General features: G+C 43.1%; 2 protein-coding genes across 2 annotated transcripts in view; one reads left to right on the top strand and one right to left on the bottom strand.

The window, feature by feature from the left end:
* Nucleotides 1–15,934, top strand: part of LEPROTL1 (leptin receptor overlapping transcript like 1) — a 42,986-nt gene that overhangs the window by 17,606 nt on the left and 9,446 nt on the right. The gene's annotated exons all lie outside the window — the stretch shown is intronic.
* Nucleotides 4,341–4,810, bottom strand: LOC100434028 (small ribosomal subunit protein uS8-like). Its single transcript, XM_054561395.2, has one exon. It carries the CDS (start codon nucleotides 4,793–4,795, stop codon nucleotides 4,403–4,405), a length of 393 nt encoding a protein of 130 aa, XP_054417370.2. The 5' UTR covers nucleotides 4,796–4,810; the 3' UTR covers nucleotides 4,341–4,402.

A 15,934-nucleotide genomic window follows, 5' to 3' on the forward strand; every position in this document is an offset into this window, starting at 1 on the left:
GATCCTCCCTACCCCTACTCCTGCACCGAATCTTAGAAATGATACACTTTTTTGGCCGGGTGCAGAGTGGCTCACGCCTGTAATCCCAGTACTTTGGGAGGCTGAGGCTGGCGGATCACTTGAGGTCAGGAGTTTGAGACCAGCCTGGCCAATATGGTGAAACCCCCTCTCTCCCAAAAAAAAAAAATTAGCCGGGTGTGGTGGCTGGCTCATGCCTGTAATCCCAGCTACTCCGGAAGCTGAGGCAGGAGAATCGCTTGAACCTGGGAGTCAGAGGTTGCAGTAAGCCGAGATTGCACCACTGCATTCCAGCCTGCACAACAGAGCAAGACTGTCACAAAAACAAAACAAAGAACAGAGAAATACATTGGCAAAGTTAAAACAAGAAAGGGAAGCCTTGGTGGATCTGAAACTAAGAAATTTCTGAGAAAACGAAAACATACAGGATCGTATTGAAGAGGGAAACTGTGGGACCCCTGCCAAAGAGCCTGTCATCGCTGCAAGTGGTGAAATCCAGGAGCAGGAGGGGGCTTACTGAGGCAACTTGCAGGGGGAGGACTTGGGGTGCAGCAGGGAAGCAGCCAAACCAGCAGATGACTACGCATCTCCACGTACACACAGGTCTCCATCTCACCCTCCATTATGGGCCAGAGAGAACATGTTTCCTGCAGTAGCGAGGATAAGAATACCAAGTCTGGAAGAGCAGCCACCGGGCCCTCTGCTCAGCAGCACATCATTTTCATCCGTAATGCTGGGAAAACACTGTGCCTCTCCCTTTAGTGAGACCCTCAAGCAGGCATGGCTGGCCGTCCAGCCAGGGGGTCTCCATGCAAAGAGGATCACCCAACAGTGCAGGAAGAAAACAAATTCAGAGAACTCACCACTGAGGAAACAATAGAACACACCGAAGCTCTGTTTTTACAGTTTTAAGTATTGGAGCCACCCACCGGCCTAAGAAGACCCTAACAACTGTTGTACAAAGTCAGGCTGATGAGGGTTAAAGTTAGAGAACGTTTTACATTTTTTGCACCCAAATCCAATTAGGCTGCCCCAGGACTGAACCCTAGGGAAAACATTTTGGTTTTCTTCAGAGGCTCTTTGTTTCATCACAAAGATGGATTTGATTCAAAGGCACATAGTATAATCTTAATACGGATAAACCTTATTCAACAATGTATTCTCCTTCCTTTAACACTCGTCCTGAGACAATGAACCCAGAACCTGCCATCTGCTTGGATAGGAAGGTAGGGAAAAGTTATGCTCAGAATGACACATCTTACATGACATTTTTTGTTTTGTTTTGTTTTGTTTTGTTTTTTTGAGATGGAGTCTGGCTCTGTCACCCAGGCTGGAATACAGTGGTGTGATCCTGGCTCACTGCAGCCTCCACCTTCCCGGCTTAAGCAATTCATCTGCCTCAGCCTCCCAAGTAGCTGGGATTACAAGTGCCCGCCAGCACACCCAACTCATTTTTGTATTTTTAGTAGAGACAGGGTTTTACCATGTTGACCAGGCTGGTCTTGAACTCCTGACCTCAAGTCATCTGCCTGCCTCAGCCTCCCAAAGTGTTGGGATTGCAGGCGTGAGCCACTGAGCCCAGCTTACATGACATTTTGGATACCCACCTAGAACCCTGCATGGCCCATTGTGGACATTTATTCGAGTTGGAAAACTCTCTGATGGAGTCCAGATGGGCTCAATTATGCTTCAGCAGCAAACGACTCCCATATCTCAGGGCTAACAACAAAGGTTTATTTCTCACTCAATGTATCACAGATTGGCTGTGATTCTACTGGAATATTGTCTGAGGAACCTGGGCTATCAGTAGCATTGTCCGTCTTTTGGCAGACTTGGGAACAAGCATGGAGGCCTCCATGGTGGCTGTTAGATCTGCCTGGAGGTCACACGCACCTCCTCTACTCCCCTTTCATTGTCAGAGCAAGTCACACAGCCACACCTGACCTCAAGACATGGGGGAATGTGAATGCCAGCAAGACAGTCGACCGCCCTTCTTTATACAACTCTTCCCTTATTTCTCTCCTGCTCCTGAAACTCATGTACAGTATTTGACTTTTTTCTGATATAAATACTGTGGCCCAGGAGTGGTGGCTCACGCCTGTATTCCCAGCACTTTCGGAGGCAGAGGCAGGTGGATCCCTAGAGAGCAGGAGTTCAAGATCAGCCTGCGCAATATGATAAGCCTCATCTCTATAAAAATACAAAAATTAGCCGGATGTGGTGCCGCTGTGGTCCTAGCTACTCCAGAGGCTGAGGTGGGAGGATCGCTTAAGCCCAGGAGGCAGAGATTGCAGTGAGCCAAGATTTCACCCCTGCACTCCAGCCTGGGCAGCAGAGCCAGACCCCATCTTAAAAAAAAAAAAAAAATCTATATCATGTACCACCAGATATGATGTACTGAAAAGCACACCACTTCCATGATATTCTTACCAAAAATGCATACCTTCATCTAATCCTGCGCCCTTGATCTCGCTGGGCTTAGGTGATCCTCCTACCTCAGCCTCCCAAGTAGCTGGGACTACAGGCACGCACCACTATGCCTGGCTAATTTTTTTTTTTTTGTAGAGACAAGGTTTCACCATGATGCCCAGGCTTAGGAGAATGCTTTAAAACCTCACAAATAGATAAGGAAAAGACAAAAGGCCCAAGAGAGAAATAGCAAAATATATAAACAGACAATTTCTGAATAAAAACCCATAAGTGGCAAATAAAGAGTGCGGGAAGGGGCATTATTCTCATTAGTAATCAAATAAATGAAATTTAAACATCAATATGATACTTTATATTACCCATAAATTTGATAAAGATCTATAAAGATTAGAATACCCAGTGTTTCTAAGAAATTATAATACCCAGGTAGTACATATGAAAACGATCACTCTCATAGATTTTAGGTGGGAGTGTAAGTAGTTGGTCTCAACCTTCTAAAATGTAATTTGGTAGTAAATATTAAAAGCCTTCTGTAATATTGTGATATAATAAGAAATATATTGGGAGGCCAAGCTGGGCGGATTGCTTGAGGCCAGGAGTTTGAGACCAGCCTGGGCAACATGGCAAAACCTTGTCTCTACATAAATACAAAAAATTAGCCAGGTATGGTGGCACATGCCTGTGGTCCCAGCTACCTAGGAAGCTGAGGTGGCAGAATCACCTAAGCCTTGAGGTAGAGGCTGCAGTGAGCTGTGATCATACCACTGTGTTCCAGCCTGGGTGACAGAGTGAGACCCTGTCTTAAAAAAAAAGAAAATTGGTTACTACTGTCATTTCCTGGCACATAGCTCCTAACATCTTTGCAGTCTGTTAGGTCAGCGGTCCCCAATCTTGTTGGCACCAGGGACTGGTTTTGTGGAAGACAGTTTTTCCATGGACAGGGAGGCAGGGGATGGTTTTGGGATGAAACTGTTCCACCTCTAGATCATCAGGCACTAGATTCTCACAAGGAGCGCGCAACCTAGATCCCTCGCTTGTGCAATTCACAATAGAGCTCGTGATCCTGTGAGAGTCTAATGCCACCACTAACCTAACAGGAGGTGGAGCTCAGTGAGTAATGCTCGCTCACCAGCTGCTTACCTCCTGCTCTGCCGCCCGGTTCCTAACAGGCCATGGACTGATACTGGCCCCTGGCCTGGGGGTTGCGGGGCTTGGGGGTTGGGGACCCCTGTCTTATGTGATAAATGTCCTTCTGTTCCTGAGTTGTGTCCCTTAGGGTAAACAGGTAATAAAGTAAAGCACTTTCCTGTATTCTATGAGCTGCTCTAGCAAATGGTCAAACCCAAGAAGGGGGTTGTGGGAACCTCTGATTTGTAGCCAAGTCAGACAGACATTGTGGGTTCTCTGGAAACCTACTACTTGTGATTGCATCTGAAGGGAGGGACAATCTTGTGGGACTGGGCCCTCACCATGTGGGATCTGATGCTAACTCCAGGTAGTCAGTATCAGACATGAATTGAATTATAGGACACCCAGCTAGTGCTGGAGAATTGGTCAGTGTGGGGGAGAAAAAAAAACCATACATTTGGTAATCAGAAGTATTGAGAGATGTGTGAGTAGAGGAAAAAAAATGTTTTTTTTTCCCCTTTACACCTTCAAAATATGCATACCATTTGACCTACTAACTTCTTGTATTGTAATCCTAGGGAATTAATCAGAGACAGAAGATGGTCATCGCTTTACTAATTATGGTATTGAAAAATCAAAACAATCTTAAGGCCAGGTGTGCTGGCTCAGGCCTGTAATCCCAGTGCTTTGGGAGGTGGAGGCAGGAGGATCACTTGAGGCCAGGAGTTTCAGACCAGCCTGGACAAAATAGTGAGACCCTGTTTCTTTCTTTTTTTTTTCTTATTGTCCATGAGGCATTTTATTTGTAAATATATGTATTACATCCCTAGAAAAAGAATCCCAGGATTTTCCCTCCTGTGTGTTTTCGTCTTGCTTCTTCATGGTCCATGATGCCAGCTGAGGTTGTCAGTACAATGAAACCAAACTGGTGGGATGGAAGCAGATTATTCTGCCATTTTTCCAGATCTTTGAGTTGCACATCAAATCTGGGGCTGATCACTCCACACTTGTTTAGCATGCCTGTGAGGTTCACAACAATTTTCCCAGCTCTGTGATCATCAACGATTTCAAATTCGCCAATGTAACCATGCTTCATCATCACAGTGAGAAACCAGACGATGACTTTGGAGCACAGTCTAATAAGCACCTGGCGTTTGCCTCTCTTTTTGGCATTGTTGATGCTCTTGAGAGCATCAGCCAGGACATTCACGCGCGCCATTGTGGTGGTGCGGAAAGATGGTGGAAACAGCAGTGAGATCCTGTTTCTACAAAAAATTTTTAAAATCTGAAAGTTAGCAGAAGATCAATTAAATCAACTATGACTATATTAGGTGGTTATTAAAAATTACATTGTAGAAAAATGCTTATAGACATAAAGTTTAAAAAGCAGGCTATAAAATAGAAATTAGTGTGAATCTACTGTTTGGGAAAAAAATATATATATATATTTTTTGGTTTGGTTGGTTTTTTTTTTTTTGAGACAGAGTCTCGCTCTGTCTTCCAGGCTGCAGAGCAGTGGCAGAATCTTGGTTCACTGCAACCTCTGCCTCCTGGGTTCAAGCGATTCTCCTGCCTCAGATTCCTAAGTAGCTGGGATTACAGGCACCTGCCACCACACCTGGCTAATTTTTGTATTTTTAGTAGAGACTGGGTTGTCCAGGCTGGTCTCGAATTCCTGACCTCAAGTGATCCAACTGCCTTGGCCTCCCAAAGTGCTGGGATTATGGGTGTGAGCCACCATGCCTGGCCAGAAAAACATAAATATATTAATATATGTACATACAGATACATGTGTACATGTGGAAAAAGCTGGAAGGTTATTATATCAATTTGCCAGGGCTGCAATAACAAAGTACCACAGACTGGGTAGTTTAAACAACAAGACATTTATTTTCTCACTGTTGGAGGCTGAAAGTCCAACAGTAAGGTGTCAGCAGGTTCAGTTTTTTCTGAGATCTCCTGGAGGGGTGGCCTGCCCCTCCACACCAGTGGGTATATCTTGTCAGGTAGGACGAGAGACTGAGAAAAGAAATAAGACACAGAGACAAAGTATAGAGTAAGAACAGTGGGCCCAGGAGACTGGCGCTCAGCATACGGAGGACCTGCACCGGCACCGGTTTCTGAGTTCCCTCAGTATTTATTAATTACTATTTTCACTATCTCGGCATGAGGAATGTGGTAGGAAAGCAGGGTGATAGTGGGGAGAAGGTCAGCAAGAAAACATGTGAGCAAAGGAATCTGTGTCACAAATAAGTTCAAGGGAAGGTACTATGCCTGGATGTGCGCGTAAGCCGGATTTATGCTTCTCTCCACCCAAACATCTCAGTAGAGTAAAGAATAACAAAGCAGCATTGCTGCCAACATGTCTCGCCTCCCTTCCTCTTTTACTAATTCTCCTCAGCACAGACCATTCATAGGGATTTCCCATCCCACGAGGCTATATTTCAGACTATCACATGGGGAGAAACCTTGGACGATACCCGGCTTTCCAGGGCAGAGGTCCCTGCGGCTTTCCGCAGTGCATTGTGCCCCTGGTTTATCGAGACTGGAGAATGGTGATGATTTTTACCAAGCATACTGCCTGTAAACATTTTTTTAACAAGGCACATCCTGCACAGCCCTAGATCCCTTAAACCATGATTCCATACAACATGTGCTTTTGTGAGCTCGAGGTTGGGGCAAAGTTACAGATTAACAGCATCTCAGGCCAAAGCAGTTGTTCAGGGTACAGGTCAAAATGGAGTTTCTTATGTCTTCCCTTTCTACACAGACACAGTAACAGTCTGATGCCTCTTTCTTTTCCCTGCAATCTCCCTCCTTGGCTTGCAGATGGCCCGTTCTCCCTGTGTCCTCACACAGAAGTGTTGGGATTATAGGCGTGAGCTGCCGCTGCACCCTATCTAGTTTTTTTTATATAAACTTTACAATTCACTTGTCAATTTCTATTTTGTGTCTGTGTCCTAATTGTCTGATTTTAGAGGGATGCCAGTCATATTGGACGAGGGACCATGCTAATGACCTCATTTAACCTTAATTACATCTTTAAAGCCCTTTCTCCAAATATAGTCACATTCTGAGGTACTGGGAGTTAGGATATGAATCTTAGGGGAATACTACTCAGCCCATAACAGCTATATACGAAAATATTAACTAGGTATTTTTTAAATATGGAGAATTTTTTCATGATTTTTTTATAAAAATGCTTTTAAGTTGGGCCTAGCAGCTCATGTCTATAATCCCAGCACTTTGGGAGGCTGAGGTAGGCAGATCACTTCAGGACAGGAGTTCAGGACCAGCCTGGCCAACATGGCAAAATGCAGTCTCTGCTAAAAATACAAAAACTAGCAGAGCGTGGTGGCATATGCCTGTAATCCCAGCTACTAGGGAGTCTGAGGCAGGAGAATCGCTTGAACCTGGGAGGCAGAGGTTGCAGTGAGCCGAGAGCGTGCCACTGCACTCCGGACTGGGCAACAGAGTGAGACTCCATCTCTAAATAAATAAATAAATAAATAAATAAATAAATAAATAAATAAATGTTTTTAATGCTGCCATTAAACTACCTCAGATAAAATAATAAAATTATAATTGATTGTCATTATTACTAATGATTTTTGCCCCAAGCAAGTTTCTGAAAAGTGTCCAAATAGCTCATCCCTTTGAAGCAGATTCTGAGTTGGAAAATCTGTTAACAGTTGCTTCCTCCATAACAAACATAAAAGAACAGCATGGATCCAGATCTCCCCCAGCCATTTGGGGAAAAATAGAAGAATAAGAACTATCATAAGACTGCACGTGCATGAGATGTTACATGATACTCTTTTAGTTGTAAAATATAAAGAGGGCAAAATGTAAATGGTCGCTTAATAAGTTGTATGTATTTGTATATGCATATACATATATATGTATATTTTTTTTAACTGTGGTAACAAAATACATAACATGAAATCTACCATCTTTGTTTAATTTTGTTTCTGAGACGGGTTCTTTCTCTGTCACCCAGGCTGGAGTGCAGTGGTGCAATCTCAGTTCACTGCAACTTTCGCCTCTCTGGCTTGAGCAATCCTCCTGTCTCAGCCTCCGATGTAGCTGGGACTACAGTCATGAGCCACCATGCCTGGCTAATTTTCGTATTTCTTTTTAGAGATGGGGTTTCGCCATGTTACCCAGGCTGGTCTTGAATTCCTGGGCTCAAGTGATCCACCAGCCTTAGTCTCCCACAGTGCTGGGATTACAGGCATGAGCCCCCACACCCAACTGTTTTGTTTTTCTTTTCAAACAGGATTGGCTGAAATACCGTCTTAAATTATTAAGTGTACACTTCAGTATTGTTATATACTCGCATAATTCTATACAGCAGATCTCTAGAACTTTTTCATCTTGCATGACAAACTCTACTCCCATTCTCCCTCCTCCCAGCCTCTGGCAGCCACCATTCTACTCTATTTCTGTAAGTCTGACTCCTCTAGGTACCTCCTATACATGGAATCATATAGCGTTTGTTCTTCTGGGACTGGTTGATAAGCTGTATATTGTTTACTGATTCCCATCCCCTTTTATCTCAGGAGCCTTGAAACTACATTTACTCGATTCCCTTACCTCCAGGGTTCTGTGTTTCATCTACATATTGTGTTTTGTGTGTTTTGTTGTTTGTCGTTTTTGGGTTTTTTTGTTTTGTTTTTGGTTTTTGGTTTTTTTTTTTTTTTGAGACGGAGTCTCACTCTGTTGCCCAGGCTGGAGTGCAGTGGCGCCATCTCGGTTCACCACAACTTTGGCCTCCTGGGTTCAAGTGATTCTCCTGCCTCAGCCTCCCGAGTAGCTGGGATTACAGGCACCCGCCAACATGCCCGGCTAATTTTTTGTATTTTCAGTCGAGACGAGGTTTCGCCCTGTTGGCCAGGCTGGTCTCCAACTCCTGAGCTCAAGTGATCCGCCCACCTCAGCCTCCCAAGGTGCTGGGATTACAGGTGTGAGCCATCACACCCAGCCTAGATATTGTTAATAAAATAAACTCATGAGATGACTTGGAAACCTGAAGGAAAGCAAAATACATCCTTCGTCTGCCAGCAGTGGTATGAGGGCTTTGGTGTGTTTTTTCTGGGGCTGACAAGACTCCATTGCACTGCTTTTTACCCGATGCGGGGATATGTGATTCTGGCAGTGGTTTCTTGGCCTCTGGATGGCAGTAGAAATGTCCTGGCCTCTGGATTAGGGGTGTGGGGTCTAACAGGAAAGCTGGTGGAGAGCTCCTTACCTTCTGCTCCCCCAAGCATTCCAGTGATTTCTTTTTTGTTTTCTTTTTATCTTTAAAAAAAAATTAGGCTGGCACAGTGGCTCGCCCCTGTAATCCCAGCACTTTGGGAGGCCAAGGCGGGCAAATCACTTGAGGTCAGGAGTTCGAGACCAGCCTGGCCAACGTGGTAAAACCCCATCTCTACTAAAAATACAAAAAATTAGCTGTACGTGGTGGCACGCGCCTGTAATCCCAGCTACTCAAGAGGCTGAGGCAGGAGAATCGCTTGAACCCAGGAGGCCGAGGTTTCAGTGAGCCGTGATCATGCCACTGCACTCCAGCCTGGGCAACAGAGCGAGACTCTCTCTCAAAAAAAAAAAAAAAAAAAAATTTAACTTTAGGTGTCAAGGTAATTCAATGTGGAAAGAATCATCTCTTAAAGATGATTCTGCTGGGATAACTGGATATCCACATGCAAAGGAATGAAATTGGACCCCTACTTTACTCTGTATTCAAAAATTCACTCAAGATTTTTATGTAGAGTCAAGGTGTCACTGTGTTGACCAGGCTGGTCTCAAACTCCTGTCCTCAAGCAATCCTCCCACCTCAGCCTCCCAAAGTACTGGGATTATTGGCCTGTGCCACTTCACCCAGTCTAGTATTTTCATATAAACTTTAGAGTTAGCTTGTCAATTTCTATTTTTAGAAACTTTTGGGAGGGCCGGGCATGGTGGCTCACGCCAGTAATCCCAACACTTTGGGAGGCCAAGGCGGGTGGATCACTTGAAGTCAGGAGTTCAAAACCAGCCTGGCCAACATGGTGAAACTCCATCTCTACTTAAAATACAAAAAAAATTTAGCCAGGTGTGGTGCTGCATGCCTGTAATCCCAGCTACTCGGGAGGCTGCGGCAGGAGAATCCCTTGAACCTAGGAGGTGGAGGTTGCAGTGAGCTGAGATCGCACCATTGCACTGCAGCATGGGTAACGATGCAAGACTCTCTCTCAAAAAAACTTTTGGGAGTTTGATTGGGATTGCATTGAAGCTATAGATCAATTTGGGGAGAATGAATCTTAACAATTGTAACAGTTATCTATTGCAGCACAGCAAACCACCCAAAACCTATTGACTTAAACCAATAATCATTTGTTCAGCTCACAAATCTGTAATTTGGTCCGGTCTTAACAGTAAGGGTTTGTCTGCTCCACATGGTGTCAGCTGGGGGTTGGTGGATCATCTCCCAAGATGGTTCACTTACATAGCTGGCAATTGGTGCTGGATGTCTAAATGGGAGCTCAGCTAGTATGAAGGCCAGGGGTCTCTGCTCCTCTCCATATAAAACTCTGCCTCTCCATGGCAATGTGGCTTTCTTACATCCATTCGAAGAGTATGAATCATCCCAAGAAAACCAATCAGAAGTGTATAGACATTTTATGACCTACCTTAGAAGTCACGAAGCATCACTTCTGCCATACTCTAGTGGTCAACCCAGTTGTGTAAATGTCCCCCCAGGTTCAAGGGGAATGACCATAGACCATTCAATGGGAAGAGTGTTAATGTTACATTGTAAGAAAAGCATATGGGAGGGAATATATTATGGTGTCCATCTTTGGAAAATGCAATCTGCCACAACAATGTTGAGTATTTCAATCAATGAACATGGTATATCTCTCAATTTATTGAGGTTTGCAACATCTCTCAGCAGTGTTTTATAGTTTTCCAAGTACAAGTCTTACAGTCATTTTACTACATTTATTCCTAAATATGTCAGGTTTTCTAATGTCATACTAACATTTCTCTCTTTCGCTCTGTCTCTCTCTCACTCACACACACATACATATACACACATATAAACCTCAAGTATGACATATGTTTGCATGGTTCCCATGTCTATACTTATTCCTGCTTAGGAAGCTCTATCCAGACCTGTAATTTATTCATTTAGTCAAACAATAAATAACATAATTTCAATCAATGAAAAGTAAATGAACCAAATAGAGCAGAGTGAGGAGATGGGAATGATGGCATGGGAATGGGATTTATTTTAGACAAGGTGTTCCTCTCTGGCAAGATGTCATTTGGACAGAGACATGAATGATGTAAAGGAGCAGCATCTCTCTCCATAGAGACCTGGGTAAGAACATTCTGGATAGAAGGACCAGCAATTTCAAAGGCTCAAAGGGAGGAATATGCTTTTTTTTTTTTTTCCCAGAAGATAGCAAGGCCATTGTACCTGGAGTGCAGTGAAGAAGAAACCACCAAAACACAAAGTTGGTAAGATTGTTAGTCTCATACTGTCTCTTATAACCTAATCTCAGAGGTGACATACCATCACTTCTGTCATGTAATATTCATCACACAGACCAACCTTGATTCAATGTGGGATGATGAGGATGCCGGAAGACGGGATGGGTCACTGGGGCCACAATGATTTTTTGCAGTTTTTGATCTTTTCATTAGGAACTGGGGAATGGAAATTCCTGTATCTGACTTCCCTCTTCCTTATCTACCCAGTAGTCTCTTGCACACTTGTTTTCATGTAAATTTTCAAACCTATAAAAAATAGAATACATTGAACTCCCAATCAACCAGTTTCAACAATTCTGAGCACGTGGCTGTTCTGTTTCATCCATGTATTCTCCATTCTCTCTAACTCAGATTATTTTAAAGCAAATCCAAGACGTATCATTTAATCTGTGAATATCTCTAAAATGTGACCCTTCCTTATTCTTAAGAAAAATCACAATATGATTATTACACCTGAAAAAGTTAACAATAAAGCTTTACTATCCAGTTAGTGTTTAAATTTCCCTATAATATCCTTTCAAAGTCGGTTCATTTGAATCAAGATCTAAACAAAGTCCATATATAGTTCATAAATATAATTTATTATATAGTTATTTACATAACTATATAAACAGAAAAAAGTATAAAAATAAAATGTACTTAGGGTCAGCTGCATATTTAAGAAATGGGGAGGAAATTACCTTTGCTCTTCTCTTCAATCCTAAACAACATGTTCCCTTGAATTCAGGTCATTACCATGAGTGTCATCCATTAGGAGTTAACATAATGTTCTTTCTACAGGGAAATGTCATCTAAGCTCTAAACAAACAATTTAGAAGCAAAGTTGTGGAAAGCATTCCTTTAGTAAGTTCAGAATGCCAGAAAACATCACCTCACATGTCCTCAGGCTAATGAATCCACCTAAGGCACTCGATGTAACATATCCAGATTGGCCACGAAACTAAACCAAAGTATCACTTGAATCTTATGAACTGCACAAATTCCCTGCAAGGAAAACATACATACATAATTATCTCACTTGTTGTAACTTAAAAGGTGTTTCTGAAGAAAAAGGTGTAGCAAGAACCAAGCAAGACAAAAATACTTCCTTAGAAATAATCTGGCATCTCTAGCTGTTGTTATGATTGTCCCTGGAAACGAGCCAAAACAGATTAACAAGTATCTGACTGTTATGAGCTGCCAAATATAGGCTAAGAAATTAAACCTACTATTCAGGAAAGAAAGAGTCAAAGAAGTTAACAGTGTTTTCTTAGTAGGAAAGAACTATTGTCGACTCTCAGTTTTTTGATGAGCCACAAAAATATCACTTTGTTCTTTTTATACAATAGAAAACAAATGGAAGGAACATAATAGGAAATGCCAGGTGTTTATAAAGAACCTTGAGCACTCAGCAGATTTTCTTCCATTGCTTTCTATAAAATTCTTTTGGATGAATAGAGGTAGGTTGGGAGATGGATGCCTTACTTTTTCCGCTTAATGTGTTGAAAAATTAATAGAGCACTTATACAATCATAATGCCTTCAGTTTTAAAATTAAATACTCTAAAAGGAATATTTTATCCACATCCTGTTTTGGCGTACTAGGAAACTTGGGGCCCAGAAGGAATTGCTTGGGTCCCACAGTTGGCCTGTGCTAGAACTGGGACAGGGCCAGAACTCCTGCCTCCAGGAGAGGGGTTCAGACTGCTTCCCCATGAGATGGCTTTGCTAACATCCAAATCAGCCATTATCAGGAAGAAAATGCTAAAGTAGTCACGGCCATTTTAGTCTATCATTTCCTTTGAAATGTTTTGGAAATAGATGCATTTAGACATTTGGAAAAAGCTCACATAAAGTATAATCACTATCCCTTCACCTCTTAGTACTGAACTCTTAGACTATGGAGAATCAAGTTTTCTGAACCATCTTCTATGTTATAAATCTGTGAAGAATCTGTTGTAAGTGATTTGAATGTACTATCTGATAGTTGGCATTCTAATCAGTATAATTACTAATGATTGCAATTGGTCATTGCAATGCCCATAATCTATCTATAATCTTGCCTGCCACTCACCTCCTGTTGTGTGGCCCAGTTCCTAGCAGGCCGTAGATCAGCAGTGGGAGTCAGAGACCCCTAGGTTATACCATATAGCCTAGGTGTGTAGTAGGCTAGACCATCCAGCTTTGTGTAAGGCCACTCTATATGTTCATACAATGACAAAATAGCCTAACAATGCATCTTTCAGAATGTGTCCCCATATTAAGTGACACAAGACTGTACCTTCCATTAGGCCCCATCTCCCAACACTGCTGCACGGAGGATTAAGTTTCTAACATTTGAACTTTAGGGGACACATTCAAACCATACCAGCCTCCTTTTCCAAGTTCTCATGGAATTGATGAATCCAGTATAGATGAATCAACAGACTGAGTGTGTATCAGTGAAGCCTTCCTGTGGTTTGCTTTATGAAACTACATGGATAGAAAAAGGCCAAGGTTGGATTGTCTCCTATGGAGAAGTTTAACTACTGGAGTGGATTGCTAAACCTGGGACATATATTAAAGCCACTGGCTGCCTGTTGATCATGACGACTGTCTACAGATTAAGAAGGAGGCCAGCCCAGCTTAGTAGCTGCTATGATTCAGAAGGATGGGGCTGCACTATGAGGGTAGTATATTCAGAATAATATGTTGACAGGCCAGACCAGCACTATGGGAGGCTGAGGCAGGAGGATCACTTGAGGCCAGAAGTTCAAGACCATCCTGGCCAACATGGCAAATCCCCATCTGTACTAAAAATACAAAAAAATTAGCTGGATATGGTGGCACATGCCTGTAATCCGAGCTACTTTGGAGTCTGAGGCATGAGAATCGCTTGAACCCAGGAGGTGGAGGTTGCAGTGAGCCAACATGGCACCATTGCACACCAGCCTGGGTGACAGAGTAAGACTGTGTCTGAAAAAAAAAAAGAAAATACAAAATAATATGCTGACAGATATGCTGACAGATATCCTGAGTTCTCATGACACTTCCTAGGTGATGATGCCTTTTCAATCTATAAATAATGAAGGCTATAGTTTCTTGCTGCTCTTAGAAAGGCTAATGCTATAGCTTTCTGCTAAACATTTTCTTATTCAGCTTTGCCAGCATCCTGAGCTTGATGGTTTTCATGGCCTAGCTTACCCTCCTCTTAGGGATTTCTTAATCACCAAACTCTCAGACACTATTTTCAAACAAATGAATGAGATCCCCTGGGGACCTGAAAGAGCTGCCAAACCTCTCAGAGTGATTCGGCTGATGAAAGTGGGAGGCCAGAGGTCAGGAGGTGTGTGCCCACTGGGTGCTGTTTCCATGGGTTACTGAGCTCTAGTACATGGTCCACAGAATTGAGTTCACTTGTCCAGGGCCACTGCCTGCAAGACAGAGACAGCTGGCCCCGTCCGTGCATTTGTAAGGATAGGCACGATTCATCAAAATACTATTCTATACTTGGGAGGCAGACGTGGGAGGATTGCTTGAGCCCAGGAGTTCAATGTTGCAGTGAACTATGATTGTGCCACTGCATGCCAGCCTAGGTGACAGAGTGAGACCCTGTCTCAAAAAAAAATAAAATACACACACACACACACACACACACACACGTATATGTATTCTGCTTGGGCCAATAAATGGGCCAGAACAAGACAAAAAGCAGGGGTAACCTGAGGGTTACTTCTAGATCAAGCAAGAGAAGGAAAACATCAAATCCAGATCTGGAAGTGAGATCAGAGCACATTAATGAGAGGATATTCCAGAAGGGTAGTGATTGAATTTTTTAAAAAGAGGGGGTGGGGTGTCAATAAGCAGGTACTACCAGTCATGTAGGAAAGGGAACTCAGGAGCAATGGGCAGAGTCTTGGAAGTAACAGAATGGGTAACGAAGGATAGGGAAACTGTTGCCAAACGGGAGGGAGCAGCGGGGGCAGGAGTTGGGAAGTGAACGAGTTAAGATCTAACAAAAGAAACAGGACTGGAAGGAGACACCACCTCTCTGTTTCTGCCCATCTTGGATCCGGGCTGTCCTCTGGGCAGACAGAGGGCTCCAGTCTACATCTCTGGCTCCAACTTCTTTCGTTAGATCAATTCCCACAAATCACTTTCTACTGTCCAGATAAATGTTCTTTCTACTACTGTCCAGAGAAATGAATCATTCTCTACAGAATGCAAATAGAAAAAGAAGGAAGTAGACGTCCTGGTTTAACCAATCAGAGGAGTAGAAATTACCCCTGGCCATCAGTGGGGAGATAGATTTTGAGACCAGATTGCATGTTAAAAGGCTTTGTTAACCAAGTTCTTATTTTAAATTTAACATTCCTTCATGAGCATTTCCCTAATCATGAAGAGTAGTCACTTAAAAAAATTACGGGGCTGGACACGGTGGCTCATGGCTGAATCTCAGCATTTTGGAAGGCCAAGGAGGTTGGATCGCTTGAGCTCACGAATTCGAGACCAGCCTGGGCAACATGGCAGAACCCTGTCTGTACAAAAAAATAAAAAAAATTAGCCAGACATAGTTGTGCGCTACTGTAGTCCCAGCTACTTGGGAGGCTGAGGTGGGAGGATTGCTTGAGCCCGGGAGGCAGAGGTTGTGGTGAGCCAAGATCGTGCCACTGCACTCCAGCCTGGGTGACAGAGCCAGACCCTGTTTCAAAAAAATATATATATTGAAGTGTAACATATATATGGAAACTTGCACACATCTAAAGTGTACCTCTTGAAGGATTTTCATCAACTGCACACACCCATAGACAGCTCCCCAGAAGTGCGCCTATAAAAAGCACTCTTTTTTCTTTTTTTTTTGAGAC

The sequence above is a fragment of the Pongo abelii genome, chromosome 7, assembly GCF_028885655.2.
Source record: "Pongo abelii isolate AG06213 chromosome 7, NHGRI_mPonAbe1-v2.0_pri, whole genome shotgun sequence".
NCBI lineage: Eukaryota > Metazoa > Chordata > Mammalia > Primates > Hominidae > Pongo > Pongo abelii.